At 34.4% G+C, this 17,782-nt stretch overlaps 1 protein-coding gene across 9 annotated transcripts in view; it reads left to right on the forward strand.

The window, feature by feature from the left end:
• WDR7 (WD repeat domain 7) overlaps nucleotides 1-17,782 on the forward strand; it is a 358,314-nt gene that overhangs the window by 102,921 nt on the left and 237,611 nt on the right. For 6 of the 9 annotated variants that reach the window (XM_045457394.1, XM_045457401.1, XM_045457395.1 and 3 more), the window contains 3 exons: nucleotides 532-1,301; nucleotides 2,604-2,692; nucleotides 16,795-16,893. In XM_045457394.1, the coding sequence (XP_045313350.1) occupies nucleotides 532-1,301; nucleotides 2,604-2,692; nucleotides 16,795-16,893 (958 nt within the window). The remainder of the gene's footprint in view (nucleotides 1-531; nucleotides 1,302-2,603; nucleotides 2,693-16,794; nucleotides 16,894-17,782) is intronic. The other 3 variants (XM_045457399.1, XM_045457400.1, XM_045457403.1) reach the window with 1 other exon arrangement.

Here is a 17,782-nt window from a genome sequence, read left to right on the forward strand (position 1 = left end):
CAGTAGAAGAGAGGGGCATGGTCAAAGGATAGCACTTTTTGTTAGAGTCTGGGTAGACTTGAGCCCGTTGTCTGTTGAGGGAAAAGAATCTGTGAACAGGGAGAGTGTGAAGGTAAAGTAGAAGAAGGTGGAATTTGATGATACAGCAACTTAAAGGGATGAGTTGCCATGAGTGACAAGTGGCATCTTCTGTCAGGTAGACCAGTAGTTCATTCCCAGAGATAGAATTTGCACGGAAGTTATTGAAACTATTTTTAATCTGTTCTTTGAGTAAAAAAACTCCCTGCTTAATAACAAAATTTTCTTGTTTTAAAAATGGACAGTTTTCTAATTATTTCAGCATAAAGTTCTCATAAATTCATTTCTTTTACATGCTGCCGATTGGCAAAGTTCGTGTGTTGCTTTTAATGATAGACGTACCTAAAAAGACAGCTTGATAAGCATTCAGATTCCACTATTTATTATTCATTAATGGATGTATGAAATGAAACGTTTTATATTATAACCATTTTTTTAAAATGTTTATTGCAGGGGAATTTACCTAAATATTCCCATAACTCCCTGATGGTTCAAGCAATAAAGACAAACCTAACAGATCCGGACATACATGTGCTTTTCTTTGATGTGGAAGCGTTGATTATTCAACTCTTGACTGAAGAAGCCTCTAGGCCGAATACCGCGCTTATTTCCCCAGAGAATTTGCAAAAAGCATCTGGCAGTTCAGACAAAGGGGGCTCTTTTCTAACTGGAAAACGAGCAGCAGTTCTCTTCCAACAAGTGAAAGAAACCATCAAAGAGAACATAAAGGAACATCTCCTTGATGATGAAGAGGAGGATGAGGAGATAATGAGGCAGAGGAGGGAAGAAAGCGATCCAGAATACCGGGCCAGCAAATCTAAGCCATTGACCCTATTAGAATATAATTTAACAATGGACACTGCAAAATTGTTCATGTCCTGCCTTCACGCCTGGGGTTTAAATGAAGTTCTGGATGAAGTTTGTCTTGATCGCCTTGGAATGCTGAAACCCCATTGCACAGTATCTTTTGGTCTCCTGTCTCGAGGAGGTCATATGTCATTGATGCTTCCTGGTTATAATCAGCCTGCTCGTAAACTATCACATGGGAAAGCGGAAGTAGGAAGGAAGCTGCCAGCAGCCGAGGGCGCAGGAAAGGGAACTTACGGAGTGTCCCGAGCCGTCACCACCCAGCATCTACTGTCTATCATATCTTTGGCAAATACGTTAATGAGTATGACCAACGCAACGTTTATTGGTGATCATATGAAGAAGGGTCCTACCAGGTGTGACCATGATAGTCTGATTTTATTATCACATTTCAAAAAAACGAACAAAACAAAAACCCTGTTTTATTTTTCTTGTTTTTTATTTTTTTGGCTCTGCCCACGTTAACATTATTGTATTAGCTCAGTGTTTCTCTTTTAAATTTTAAAACACAATATGCATGATTTAAAGCATGACAAAATCGCACAGTTTAACCTTCACTCAGATACAATGTAGCTATTCCAAAACAATTTTGGAACAAGGGAGTAGGTATCAGTTCAGCTTTAATAAATGAATTATAGACTAGGTCTTTGGTGAATATAATCTTGGGATTGTAGCTACCTAAAGTTTGCATTGATATTTAATTCAAAATGTGTATTTGATTGAAATGCTTCTTCTCTTTGTGACATATATAATGAAAGATAGGTGTTCAGTAATTGGCTTCAGAATTTTGTGAGAAGTATAGTCAGAATTTTTCAATTGGAAAAGAGAAAACAGCTTTTAATTGTAGGAGAGTATTATTTTAGTATTTCAGGAATGCCTAACCTGATTTGCTATTACCTATTTTCCAGAAGTCATGAAGATAGCTTTTGAAACTGTTTTATTATACTTTATTGAGAGTTGATCATATTGAGAAATTTAAAAAAATCAAATACTTAAGTAGTACTTACCTTGTAACTGGTTCTGTTGCAAGTACTTTATAGACACTATCTCATTAATGCTCTTAACCCTGTAAGGTAGGTACTTTTATTATCCTTTTACTGCAGATAAGAAAACTGAGACTCAGGTCAAGTAATGTGTCCAAGGTCACACAAGTAGTTAAGTGGTAGAGCTAGAATTCAAAATGAGACACATGGCCTCTGGAGTCCAAGATTTCTCATGCCTTACTTCCTTTTTCAGATTTTAAGGATGAATTCTTCTAAACTCAAAGTATTGTTCCATGAATTCGTTTGACCAGTGATAGAGGAAGGGCTGAAATCTCAGCATGCTAATATTGAAGAGTGAAGGACTAATTACGATATTTATTTGTCAGTGGTAGCACATTAAGCTATTCATAAATATTCCTTAAACTAGCATAAAGCGCAGATTGTAGTTGTCAAACTTTTACTTGCTATTTGCTAATCATTTAATATATTGAAATTTGAAAAGGAAAATGTTAATAGGTACGACGCAGGAAAAAACCATTGGTTTTTGAAAAGTAAATTGAAAATGTTCTGTATGTGTTTTGCAATTCATTTGGGACTAGGAAGTTTAATATTTTAAATGGTTTCAGATTTATGAAAATATGAAAGTATATATGTATTTTCTTCTTCTTTTTAAAGGCCACCTCGACCAAGCACCCCAGACCTTTCTAAGGCAAGGGGTTCCCCTCCAACTTCCAGTAATATTGTGCAAGGACAGATTAAACAAGGTAAAATTAAATCTTATTAAGTAATTGACCTGACATTTCAGCTGTAGGAACTCAGGAGGCATAGCTAATGTGTAATCATAACATTTTGTTTGTCTCACATTGTTAAAAGGGAGAAAAGTTGTTATATTCCAGATGTAAATGTGGATAATTAAGATGTCAGTTAAAAATAAATCAGGTTTATTTAGAAATTGATAAATGAGCATATTTCACATAATTTTATTGTGCTGTCTCTGACCTAATTTTTATGCATTAGGGGCACCTTAACTTGACAACACTAGTGTGTTAATTGTGTGTGCTGAGTTTAAAAGTGATACCTATTTTTAAACTACATTTAGAAATGTTGAAATTCACATTTTCATACTGTAGCTCTTCTGCTCTTTACCAGCGGCTCATGCCTTGTAATCCACAAGTGGAAATCCTTTCTTTTCGTTTACATTATTATATACTTTAACTTTTGTCTATAGCTTTCTTTTTCAGTAGGAGGTGGAAGTGAATGTTGCGTTTCTTTTCCATTATTATCTTTTATATTCATTTTAAGAGTAGCAAATGAGGCAACCAGAGTTGGGGGTCAGGTCTGCTGAGAGTTTCCCTTCAGGCCGAGCGTTAATGCTGGCTCTCAGAATGTGATAGAAGTGAAGAAGTGAGCAGGAGATGGGATGCTGAAGGTTCTGCTTGTAAATGCTGACTTCCGGGGTCTTCTTTTTTCCATAGGTTTTGTTTTTGTTTTGTTTTTTCGGGTTTAAAGAGTCCGTGAATAATTCTACAAGATTTGTTAGATAAACAATAGGCCTCCAACTTTTTATCTACAATTTTTCCCTTCCCTAGGACAAGTACTTTTTTCTCTCTTAGCTTATTATTTAGTATTTACTGTCTTTAAATATATGCCTGCTTTTCAGTTTAAATTGGCTTCCCATTATGGAAGAAAAGCTCCCACATTCTCAACTCCCTCCCATCCTTTATTCCAACCCTACGTATTCACCCCTCTTGTTGCCCTTCCTCTGATTAAACTTGATATAAACTATTATAACTGTGTGTTACAGAAAAGTTTTGGTTGGACAACTTTATACTTGTGTGTGTGTGAAATATATGTACAGAAAAGTGCACAGAACAGAAATATCTAGCTCAGTGAGTCCTTTTACATGCTGAACACTCTTGTAACTATGGCGTTGGACAAGAAATCGAACTTTGCCAGTGCTCCAGAAGTTGCTGGTATGTTCCCTCCCAATCGTATGCCCCCTTCCAAAGGTCACTACTATCTTGACTTCTGGGAAATTCCTTCTTTTCTTTCCTTTATAGTTATACCCATCTAAGTTTAAATCCCTAAACACTATTTAATTTTGTCTGTGTTTTGAATTTTATATAAATTCAGTCAGGCATGGAGTTATGTATCGTTTTGTATTTGGCTTTTGTGAGATTTATCGATAATGTTGCATTTGACTAAAGTTTATTCATTTTCATTGTTCATTTTTATTGGAGTAGTGTATTCTGTTGAATGAATAGACCACAGTTTCTCCATTTTCCTATCAATAAACATTTGAATTATTTCCAGTTTTTGTTTTTCATAAATAATCCCATGAACATTCTTGCATTTGGATCTTAATGTACCTTATGAGTACTTCTGTTGTGTCTATAACTAAAAGTGGGATTTCTGCATATGTTTATCTTCAGCTTTAGCAGATGTTGTCATGTTTTCCTAAGTGAGTGACTAATACGGATCCCTCAAAATGGCTAATGTGGAAAAGATGGAAAATGCTGCATTGGCTAGGATATGGGGCAAGTACTCCCATACACCACCGGTGAGATATGCTGGCCAACCCTGAATATTTTCCATCTTTTTCACGTTAGCCATCTTGGTGTGTGTATAGTAGGCTCTCGTATGTTTAATTTACATTCCCCAGTTTCCATTAAGGTTGAACACTTTTTTGTATGTTTATTGCTCATATTTATATGTTCTTTTGTGAAGTGCCTGTCCAACTTGTGTATCTTGTCTTTAAAAACATGACTTGTAAGGGTTGATCCGTGACTGTCCTTAATATGAGCCCTCTGTTATATGTATTGTAAATATTTATTTGCCTTTCATGCCTATCTTTGAAATTCAGCACTCTCCATTTCAGTGGAATCTAATATAACATTTTTTTTTCATTTATGATTAATATTTTTGTGTCCTGTTTAAGAAGTTACCCTGATATCACGAGGCCATTCTGTCTTAGGAGATTTTTTGTTTTCCCCTTTTTATTTAGATCTCCAATCTGCCTAGAATTCAGTTCTGGGTATAAAGGGAAACAGGGGTCCTGTTTCGTTTTTTTCCTCCATATAATACCATATTAGTCCAGCATGATTTATTAAAGAGACGATTCATTCCCCACTGCTTTGAAGTGCCATCTTTGGCATAAATAAAATGTTCTTAGAGAATCCCAGGCAGGCACTGACAGTGCAGAGCTCAACGCAGGGTTTGAACTCACAAACCTCACAAACCATGAGATCATGACCTGAGCGCTTAACTGACTGAGCCACCCAGGTGCCCCCATTAAATATTCTTTGATATGATTTGTTCCTGGGACTGTTTGTGCCCTTTGATTTGCTTGTGTATCCTTGTGCCTTAATTACTGTAGCTTTGTAATAAAACTTGGTATTCAGTAGATCAAGTCTTTCCGCCTTATTCTTAAATCATGTTATGGCTATGCTTGTTTCTTTGAATTTCTCAGTTGTCAGTTTAAAGCTAGTTTGTTAATAGTTACAAAAACCTGTTATGATTTCAACTGCCATTTTATTGAATTTGTAGATGAGTTTGGGGAGAATTAGTATCTTTGTGGGATTCATTCATTCAGTATATTTAACATATTCAACTCAGCCCTATTCCTATTTTTTTTAGGTCTGATATAGCTATGTTAACTCTTAAAGTTTTCTGTGTAGAGGTCTTACATACTTTAGATTTATTCCTAGATATGGATTTTAAAAATATTCTTGTAACTGGTTTGGATATTTTGTTTTCTGTGCCTCTGGCACAGAAATGCAGATGATTTTTATATATTGACCTTGTATCAAGCAGTCATGCTAAATGCAACTATTATTTGTAATACTTTATTTGTAGATTAGTTGGACTTTATGGACAGTCATATGGGATACTTTTTCTATTCCCAGTGTTTTCCCAAAGGGAAAATTTCTAAGCTTTCATAATTCTGATATTTCCTATACGCTTCTTACTGGTAATCTCTAAGAAATTAACTCTCCATTATTCCTTTGCTAAGTGTTTATCTTCAGTGTATGTTGGGTTTTATCATGCTTTTTCTATCTTGAGATGAATATATAATTTTTCCTTTTAATCTGTTGTGATGCATTATTGTCTTATATAGTTGCAGTGTGTGTGTGTATATATATATATATATACACACACACACACGTATATATATATATATAATTTTGCAGTGTGAAATTTTTTCCCAGAAGAAAGTTGTCCTTTCTTCTGATGCCCTTATAAAGTATTACATTACTCAAGTTTCAAAAAGTTGATTAAGGGATCTTTCCTCTTCTATTTTCAGGTAGAATTTGAATAAGATTGGCATTATCTCTTCCATAAATGTGCAGCAGAATTGGTTGGATTTAGATCTAGAGGTTTTTTTTGGTGGGAAGTTTTTAAATTCTGGGTTTAATTTCTCTCATTGTCATGTGACACTTCGAATTTTCTGTTCTTGTGTCTGTTTCATTAATTCATATTCAGTGATTTTTCCAGTTCTTTTAAATTTGCTGTCCTAGGAAAATATATTATCTTTTAAATTTCTTTAATATCTGTAGTGATGTCACCATTTTTATTTCTTATGTTAATCATTTGTATCCTCTTTCTTTTTTTTTGATCAGTCTCATCAGGGGCTTATGAACCTTATTAGTTATTTTAATGAATCCACTGTGTCTTTGTGTATCCTTTCTGGTGCATATTTTTTCCAACTTCACTGAAGTCAGCTCTTCTACATTCTTTGGATTTAATAGGCTTTTTTTTTTTTTTTTTTTTTTTTTTAACTTTCTAACATGGGTGGTTACTTACCAATTTTTATCCCTTCTTTCTTCAGAGTATATGCCCAAAATAATGTCATCTGTGAATAAAGACAATTTTACTTCTTTTGAGACAGTGCATTTTATTTTTCTTACCTTATTGCACAGATAAGGAGTTAGAGCATGATGTTGAATTGAAGAAGTTAGAGTAGACATCTTTGCCTGTTCCCAACCATGGGTTAAAGCATTCAGTCTTTATTAAGTATGATGTTCTTCTTAGATGAGGAGGATGTTAAGGAAGTTACCTTCTCTTCCTAGTTTGTTGAGAAATTTTTTATGATGTTAGACTTGGTCACATGGTTTTTCTGCATCTTTTGAAATTAACAAATGAGTTTTCTCCTTTACTTTCTTAAGACAGAGTACATGAACTTTTGAATTTTAAAACAACCTTGTGATCCTAGGGTAGACCACACTTGGTCATGATGAATTATTCTTCTTCTGGATTGTGGGATATAATTTGCTAAAATTTGTTAAAAGTTTGTTACATTTATGAGGGATTTTGGTCTACAATTTTCATTTCTGTTAATGTTCTTTGTTCAATTTTGTAACAGTATAATGGTGGAGTTAGCATGTTATCCTTTTGTGTGTGTGTGTTTTCTGGAAGGGTTTGTGTAGGAATGATATTATTTCTTAGTTGTTTGATCTAATGCACTAGTGAAAGTGTGTGGACCTGGAGTTTTCTCTATGGGAAGGGTCTTAACTGCAAATTTAGATGTTTTAATAGATTAGGGTTATTTAGATGTTTTTCTTTTTTAATTATTATTTCATCTTGAGTGAACTTTGGTAGTTTGTGTCAAAGTTATTGGCAAAAAGTTTAATATTCTCTTATTTTTCTTTTAATATCCTATATGTAGGATTTGAAAAGATATCCCCTCTCCCATTTCTGTTATTTATAATTTATGAATTTTCTTTCTTTTCCTGAGTAGTCTGGCAGTGATTGTGGATTTTTTTTATTCCTCCTTGCATCTGTATATTAGTTTTTGCTTCATGTTTTATGAATCTCTCTTATTAGGCACATAAACCTTTAGAATTGTTATTTCTTACTGACTTTTTTTTTGTTTTTACTTGTCTCATGAAATGATCTCTTTATCCTTGATAATATCTTTTGCTTTGAAAATCTACTTTGTTTATAATAATATAGCCATTTTAGCATTTTTTGGTTACTATTATTAGCATGGTGTATATTTTTCCATCCTTTTACTTTTCACCCATTTTGCATCTTTACATTTAAAGTGTGTTTCTTTATAGACAACATGGCCTGCTTTTTAACTGTAGTGTTTAAACCACTTACATTTAATGTGTTTGTTGACATGGTTAGGTTTGCGTCCATCTTTCTGCTCTTTTTTCTCCTTGTCTCATTTGTTCTTTGTTCCTTCTTTTCCTTTTTCTGCTGTTTTTCAGATTAATGGAGTCTTTTTTTTTTTATTATATCACTTTATCTCCTTTATTGGCTTATAAGCTAAATTTTTGTTATTTTAGTGGCAATTTTAGAGTTTCTAGTTTACATAGATCTTTAACTTATCACAGTGTACCTTTAAATGGTATTATTACCATTTAACATTTAAAAAAAATTTTTAATGTTTATTTTTGAGAGAGAGAGTGAGTCGGGGAGGGGCAGAGAGAGAGAGGGAAGGAGGGAGACAATCTGAAACAGGCTCCAGGCTCTAGGCTCTGAGCTGTCAGCATAGAGCCTGACACGGGGCTCAAACTCTAAACAATCAAAGATCATGACCTGAGCCAAAGTTGGATGCTTAACTGACTGAGCCACTCAGGTGCCCCTACCATTTAACATTAAATATAAAAATTGTAAAATGTTTTACTTGCGTTTTTTACTTCCTGGCCTTTGTGCAATTTTTGTCTTGTAATTTACATTTTTGTATATTATAAACCTTAAATATCACTATTATTTAATAGTCAGTTGTATTTTATGGAGATTTAAATAGACAAAAACCATATATATTTACCTATGTAGTTACCATTTTTGCTGCTCTTCATTCCTTTGTATAGATCTGGATTTTTATCTGGTATAATTTTTTTTTTTTTTCTATCTAAAGTACTTGCTTTAACATTTCTTGTAGTGAAGGTCTGCTGTTCTTTCAGCTTTATGTCTGAAAACATCTTTATTTGCTTTTGACTTTGGAAGATATTTTTGGTATAGAATTCTACGTTGACCATTTGTATCTTTCAGTACTTTAGAAATGATACTTTATTGTCTTCTCATTTGCATTGTTTTTAACAAGAAATCTGATGCCATTTGTATCTATCTCTGTATATAACTAACATTTAAAAAGTTTTTTTTTTACTACTTGTTGTAAAGATTTTCTCTTTATTTGGTTTTGAGCCATTTGCTTATGAGGCTTCTTGGTGTAGTTTTATGTTTCTTGTGGTTGCGGTTTATTAAGCTTATTTTTGTAGTTTTTATTAAGTTAAAACATTTCTCATCATTATTTCTCCAAATAATCTTTCTTTTCTCTCCTCTCTTCTCTCTTTATTGGACTCAAATTATATGTACAGTAGGCCACTTGAAATTGTTTCATAGCTCATTGATGCTTTATTTTTGGATATTTTTCCTCTCTGTGTTTTGATTAGGTAGTTTCTGTTGCAATGTCTTCAAGTTCATTCATATTTTCTAGCAATATCCAAAGTGCCATTAAGCCCAATCAGTGTATTTTTCAACTCAGATATTATGATTTTCATGTTCACAATTTTGAATTGGATCTTTTTTTTTATATTCTCATTGTCTCTATGTAACTTTTTTCAATATATGAATTACAGTTATAATAACTGTTTTAATACCCTTATTTGATAATTTTGACACCTCTGTCAGTTTGGGGTTGTTTTTAATTGACTTTTCCTCTCCTCATTATGGACTGTACTTTCCTGCTTCTTCGTGTGCCTGGTAATCATTAAGTGGCAGATATTTGAATTTCACCTTGTTGAGTACTGAATATTTTTATATTGTTATAAAAAAATTTTAAGCTATATTCTGGATGCAGTTAAGTTACTTGGAAGCAGTTTGATCTTTTTCTGGTCTTGCTTTTATGATTTGTTAGGTGGGTGTGGAGTCATGTTCTGTCTAAGGCTAACTTCCCATTACTCAGGCCAGACCTTCCTGAGTATCTGGTACCCCATGAATTCTGAATTTTCCAGTCTGGCTAGTGGGAGCAACACACATATACTTTAGTAGTTTCCTCACACACATGAACTGATTGTGCTCTGCTGAATATTTGAGGGGGACATCTGAAGAACCTTGATCTTTGAAGTTCTCTTCTCTTCCTGTGGATTCTGGCTGCTCTGGTTTCCTGAGACTCTCAGCTCTGTCTCCTTAGCTCAGGGAAACTGTTGGGCTCTTCCTAAATCCTCTTTCCTATATGTTGGTCTAGAAACTCCCAACAAGGCAATAAATGGGGGTAATCATAGAGCTGTTTGTCTCCCAACTCCTCACTTTTAGTCCATCATCATTTGATGTTCAGTGGCTTGAAACTATTGTTTTTTTTATGTATTTTTTGGGTGGGGGTTATTTTAGATGGGATTATAAGTCTATTTCATGTTACTCCATCTTGGCCAGAAGTGGAAGGTCCTCTCCCTTTACTTTAAACATTTTTTTTAAGTTTATTTATTTATTTTGAGAGAGAGAGAGAGAGGATGAGAGAGAGAGCGAGCGAGCACATGGGAGGGGCAGAGAGAGGGAGGGAGAGAATCCCAAGTAGACTGTGCGCTGTCAGTACAGAGCCCCATGTGGAGCTTGAACCCATGAACCATGAGATCATGACCTGAGCTGAAATCAAGAGTCGGATGCTTCACTGACTGAACCACCCAGGTGCCTCCAAAATGTTCTAAATATACTATTACTTCATAAAGTAAATATTCTTTTATTTTTTTAATGTTTATTTATTTTTGAGAGAGAGACAGAGCATGAGCATGAGCATGTGCAGGGGAGGGGCAGAGAGAGAGGGAAACACAGAATCTGAGGCAGGCTCCAGGCTCTGAGCTGTCAGCACAAAGCCTGATGCAGGACTCGAACCCATGAACCGCAAGATCATGACCTGAGCTGAGGTCGTACGCTTATCCAACTGAGCCACCCAGGCACCCCAAGGTAAATATTCTTTATGTTACATAGTGTTGTAATATTTTTATAGCCATTACTTCAGGGAGAAATGGAAACGGGTTCACAAAGCTAAAAGACTGACTTAAAATATGGTTAGTTATGGAGGTATGATTAGGATACAATAGCACCTTTTAACTCTAGATCTGTGCTTTTTCTACAATAACACGTATTTTTGTTCTAAATCCACTGAAAATATCTTCCAGATTATACAGTACAAATCAGTGGCAGGCCACACTCTCCTTCATTTAATTAGTTTAGAGCTTCATTTAAGACCAGTGCCTGTTAGAGATTTTATTTGTTGTCCTCATCATTACCATCTTCATTATCATTCTTTATAGTTGATATTTCTTCTTGGATGACAGTTTTCTCCCTCTGTAACCATAGCAGCAGATACAAGGGATCCAGCGTAATTTGTGATGTTGTCACGATACATTGTGTACTTCACCACCATTACAGTATTCAGTTTACTCACTTGGTCAGTTCTGAGAATGTTACAGTAGGAAAGCTTTAATGTTGCTTCTCTCATAAAGCATCATGTTTTGAGAGTAGTGAAGAGAATTGAGTCTTTTTTAAAGCATTTATTTAAGGTAGACTTAGGAGTTTCCATTTGGAATAGCACAGACGCTTATCTTTTAAAGTAAATAAAGGTTAGCAACGTGTAGTGAGAGTTACGGTAAAATATTTTAGGATGGCATCAGGAAACCCACTTTCTATTTGAATATTGAAAATATGGAGTAATTATCTCTTTAACAAAAAAATTGTTGAGCACTTTTTTCTCCAAACATCTCTATTTAGGACATTAGAAAGATTATTCTGATGTATACTCTCTTAAGTAGTGTGTATGTGTGTGTGTGTGTGTGTGTATCTATATATCTATATCTATATATCTATACCTATACCTATACCTATACCTATACCTATACCTATACCTATATCTATATCTATATCTATATCTATATCTATATCTATATCTATATCTATATCTGTATCTATATATTTAGTAGATAACTCATGAACATAAAACAACCAGTTTAGGATAAGAAGTGGTCAGAGAATGGACAAAAGCTCTGAGTTCTTGGACTACAGTTCAACAGTTAGGGTATTATATTTTGTCTTTCTGCTCTGACTTCTCTTACCTTGGTTTTCTTTTAAACATTTTCCTCTCCTTATGTTTTCTTTTCCTGACTCCCACTGCAGTGCACATTGACTCACAATCCATTTTTCAAGCTGGATTGCAAACATGAATATGCTCCTTTTCGATAAACTGTCACTTACATGTCGGCTAATACTTGTTCAGCTGCAAAATAATCTATACAGAGTAAAGACTTTAGCTGGGGATTGGACCTTTCATAGACATTTGGGTCTGAGAATAAAGATGATCTGGAGAGTTCAGCTAACATAATTTCTCATACACATTATCAGGGTATTTCATTGGAAAATAATTTCTTCACAGGAGGTTTATTTTGTCTAGCAGTGGGCTTGTTAATTCAGTCTTTGCCAATAATTAACATTTACTGACCAGTCATGTACTTTTTGATAGAGACAGTTTTTATTTATTAGATACTCAGTTGTGCACTTTATAAAACATCTCACTTGAGAAAGGGATCAGAGATGTCAAACTAACTTTTTGTTCATGGTTATACAGCCCTAAATCTGCCCATCGCTTTAGGCGTCTCTACATTCTGACGTACTGTACTTCTCTTGATCAATTCAGTAATCTCATGGCATAAGTCTTTGGTCTGTGTCTCTAGTGCTTATCTTGATTGTGACCCTGTGTCTTTGTGCTGGTAGTTGTGTCTTTACTGTGCTGGTAGTTGTGTCTTTACTCAGTGGTAGGTGTGGAAGCAAATCCAAGCAATTTAAGGTTCTAAGGTTATGTAACGATATCTGCTGTTTTATTTTTCAGAAATGTATTTAATTTAGGTTGTCTAAACTTGAAGTAGGAAGTAGTCATTGTTAAATTATTTCAGGAATCATTTATGTAAATTAACCAATAATTTCTCACCATCTTTTTCCAGAGTCTATAGCAAGAAACATATATGGAGTACATATATCAGGTTATTGGATGGACCTGAAGACTCCTTAAAATTTTGTGTTTGAATTTACATGCCTTTTAATAAAAATTGGCATGTAGCTTTGGTCTTTGGAAGCTCAAAGGACAGACTTTTGTTCTTTCTGTTTACTAATTTGGCACAAGTGCTTTGAACAGTGACTGGTACACAGAAGGTACTCAATAAATACTTGAATGAATGGATCTATAGATACCTTCTCTCTATGTTTCTAGTGTCAGTATGTCAGTAACTAGGTGCTGAATCTACAAGGCTGACATAACAAATCTCTGCCTTCAAGGAGCTTCTATGTAGCGGAGGAGATTCAGACAAGTGTAATTTACGATAATATTTTAATTAGTTATTTGCTTTTCCTGCCAAACTCTCAGTAACCGAGTAACTTTGGCTAATCTTTATGAATTCTTTGTATGCTTAGCCCAATATCTGGCACATAGTAGGGGCTTATTGTTAATTAAATGAAATAGAAAATTTTAATAGCCTTACTTTCACTGCAGTAAACTTCAGACTCTACCCCCCCCAGCCCCCATTGTTTTGGGTCTTAGCTCATTTATGTATTTTGGATATTAGTAATGAAGGAGACCTTTTACAGAAGTGGGATTTTTAAACATTTTTTTAAGTTTTATTTTTTGAACACTGGCTGGAGTTATAGGCCAAGTCATTGCATCTGAACTTATTCCAAGTCTGATATAATCCAGTGGTGATCTATAGGTTAAGTAGAGCTACTATTTTTCAAACATTATCAGCACTTGTTATTTTGCCTTGATGTATGTCTGTCAGAACAGCATCTTGGGCTGCTAATTCGTTCTGCTTTACAGTAGGTGCTCATCCTCTCTATTTCCTGGACCTTTGTACTTCCTTATTGCCGTTAGACTTTTTGTGCTCTTTCTCCATGGTGTTTTAAGGAAACCCTTTTTTCTGTAGACTGCTTGATCAACAATTTATCCTAATGCTTCATGTTGATTTAAAAGATGATGAGAATGCTCAACTCCCTGAGACATAGAAGTGTAGACATAAAGGAAGTTTATAAAAGGGCAGATGTTACTCTTAAGATCTCTCTTGGATGGAAGACTTAGTGTGGAACGCCTCCTTCTCCTCTATCCACCCCTCTCCACGCTTCATGATTATCACACAGCTCTTTAGATAAAGTGATTCATTATTAAATAGTGTTAATTATTTATTAGTGTTAAGCTTTGGAAAAACTTCTTTAAGCATTGCGTTTGGTTTTACAGAAATCTTTATCTTCTAGATTTTTTTTTCCGCCTAAAAAATGTATTGAAAGGGCTATTTGTGTTCTTGTACCAGGAGGCTAATGAGGTTTAGACCAATAACTTGCTACCTAAAGTAAGTTCACTTTCTGTCCTTGATACATTCTTCATGTCACAATGGCAGTAGGGAAGACTGGAATTCAGAGTCCGATTTCATACGAAGACTGAAATAGGCTTATTCAAAAACAGAAAACCCTGGGTATTGTACATGTATATATGCTATCTAATGGGAAGCAAGAGCGCATGTGTGCACGTGTGTGTTAACCCCATGGGTTCGTTTATCTTTGCCTATCTGTTCTTGTGATAGTAAGTAGTCAGAGAGGCTCTTAGCCGCGAAATTAAGGAAATTTCCTAGGTAAAATAATAGAACTTATGCCACTTGTATCATCACTGGAAGTTGCGCTGAGACTTTGCCCTTAAGTTTTACTAAATCCTTAATAAGAGAAAGCCAGTTGATCATTATCATTGCCGCTTTTTTTAAGAAACCAAATGCTCATTTATGCTTTATGGTATAAATTTTTAATACTCAGTGCTACATATGACCTCTTCAGATTTTTATTTGTCATTAAATCTTGAGCTTTTTATTTTAGAAGTAGTACTTTTTAAATTTCTGTTGCTGATTTTTTTTCTGTGTGTGAACAGTTCTCAAAGCTCAAGTAGAATTTGAGTATTCTCAATTAATTATAAAAGTAGTTCTAGATTCTGCAGTTTTAGTTATGAAGTAGGCCGAATGAAATATTTTTTGGTGATGCAGAGATTTTTAAAAACAAACTTACATATATTATAAAAATAAACTTACATATATTGAACATTATTCTATTAAGACCTATTATTATTCTAGCAGTTTCCTCAGTAGCATTTCTGCTTTCCTTTATGCTGTGACTTAGAGAAGATGTGCTTTTATCCCACTACTTATTTGTCCTGGCTAGGGTAATGGTCACTCTGTCCTGCACTTTTATTCATTTGTATTGAATTTCCTCACGTTCTAATTCTGGTGTCCTCTCACTTAAGAGAAAAATCAGATACAGTCACCACAGCCTTTTGAGGGATGATGATAATTTCTCCTTTTCTCTAATTTCTCTTAAAAAGGAAAAAAGTCCCACTTGTTGAAAATCACCAGAGGAACTTTGTCAACAATTTTGGTAGCATGAAAGCTAAAGCCTGACAATTTTCTCTTCGCCAACCAGGCTTGCCAACTTTTTTGCATAAGGAAGTGAATATTTTCTAGGCCATAATAACTGAATTCATAATTAAAAATGATTTAAAAAATGAAAAATTTATTAGGTGGAACATAGAAATATTTTGGATTTCTTTATAAGATTACAATAGAATTCTTGAAGATCTTATGAAATATGCAATTAAAAGCTCTGTGTTTTTCATAAACATAACATTATAAAGTCATTTTAATTTCATAAGGAACAAAAAACAGGCCTGTGATAATAAAAAAAAATATATAATTTCCCAAATGAAACTTTCATATGTGCAAGATGTGCTTCTTAGGGTTTATGGAGTTGGATTTCCTGCTTTTTATTACTGTTCATGTGCTTCTCTTAGTTGTGCTGTTTACCACCTCACGCGTGCCTGATTGACATTATGACGCATTTGTGTGGAAATTATGAAAAGTTGTTTTCATGCAGCTGTCCTGTAGCTACAAAGGAACTTCACTGCATGAAAAACAAACATATCATTCAGTGGACAATGCTTAATCTGTTCAGGAGCCCAAACCTATTGCTGTTCAATGACAGAAGAAAGGAGAGGGATTAATTTGAAGATGCTTGTGCATGACATATGGTAATTTCTCCATAGGAAGGAAGTGTCAAATGGTGACCTCTAAATCTTAACATTGACCTCCAGTTGTAGAATGTGTGTGCCATACGGTCTTTTTGCCTTTTCATATGATAATTTAAGCTGAAACATTTTCCTGGTAACATTACTTTTTGGGGGTGTGGGGTGCGGGTTGTTGCATGTATTATATAAGGATTAGAATACTCAGTAATTTATAATATAAAGCATTTGTATCATAAAAAATATTTTTTAAACTTCAAAGAATGAAGCTATGTTAGGGTTCTTCTCACAAAAGAACATATATTCTATACAAGTTGGTATGTTTTAAATTGTATTTTTATAAAATGAGTGTGGAAAATTGAAATGATCTCAGTGGATGTTGGTTTCAGATGTTAAGAAAATAACTTACACGTAAAGTTAGGAAATAAATTATTAGAAAAATGTAATCGACAATATGAAGACCAGCAAAAACTTTTCAGTATGTGGTACATTTTAAAAATTGGATTATATTTTTGCTAATCCTTAATGTCTGTCATTTTTTCATTGTAGTCTTAGTTGTTTTAGAACTGTTTTTTATATTAGCTGATACATTGATAAATTTGAATATTAAATAGAATTTGAACTACAATGTGGTTACTGTCCAGATGTATCATTTCCCTGCTGTAATCCTTGACGATCATGCCCTTCTGATTAAAACATCATTTTTCAGTTCTCCATTTACTATATTTTGCTAATTTTGTTTTTCATTCTTCACTAATACTGAGCTTTTTTTCAGAAGCTGCTGTACCTCAATTCTCTCCTCTTTATTTCTTCTGTTTTCTCTGCAAGTTCCTGCTCCTGTCATTTCCGCTCGGTCTGATGCTGATCACTCTGGCTCTGACCCTGCTTCTACTCCTGCTTTACATACCTGTTTCTTAGTAAATGAAGGTATTCTCTCTCAACTTTCTAACAACTCCCTTTCAGTCTGTGCTTTATTCTGATATGACATGTTCTTTTTATCTAATTTATACATTTATCTGTTTTGTTATATGTGATATCCTAAAGTTTCCGTTTTATAACTTGATTTGCTAATGTCAGTGCTGAGGACCAGTTACGAAAATGTAATGCTACTCGTGGCTGGCATAATTGTGTTTCTTGTAATCTAGAATGCTGTTAAAGAAGGGCAGAGATGCCAATCTTTGATGTGAAGTAGATATTAAAAGGTGGATTGGTTTTCATAGTGATGTTTGTCATGTGATCTCTGGTGTTAGAACTAATGAGTTTATTTTGCATGTACCATTACTCTGAGGTGAGGGGGAGATGTGAGGGGTCTCTCTACATTCTCATATGAAAAGTCTTCAGAATGTTGATTAGCACCAGTGATTACAGACTGTGAGGAATTCACCTGTTTATCCTCCTTACTGTTTCTGTTTCTGGATGAGGCAAAAATCCATAATTTCAATTTTTAAGATGTAGTTAGACTACCATATTATCCCCGTGGACTTAGACTAGTTGCAAGTATTTTTGGAGCTCTGAAAATGTGAATGGAATCCACAAACCTTTTTTTCCCATGAGGATTATTTATACTGCCTGGAAGCCTAGCAGAACTTGTGAGCTCTGACTTACATCCACTCTCTTCATCATGGGCTCAGCCTTCACCAGGATGTATAATATAAAAAGGAAGAAATTTACAAAATCTCAAACGTAACCCAGATTGATTTGGACTCTTTATTAAAAAGCAGCATTACCAGTCCATTCAACTGGAAAGAATGGTACAATATCCGTTAAGCATAGAGAGCTCATGTTCTAAGTAGCACTCGTTTGGAAAGAAAACACA

This window comes from Leopardus geoffroyi, chromosome D3, assembly GCF_018350155.1.
Source record: "Leopardus geoffroyi isolate Oge1 chromosome D3, O.geoffroyi_Oge1_pat1.0, whole genome shotgun sequence".
Taxonomy (NCBI): Eukaryota; Metazoa; Chordata; class Mammalia; order Carnivora; family Felidae; genus Leopardus; species Leopardus geoffroyi.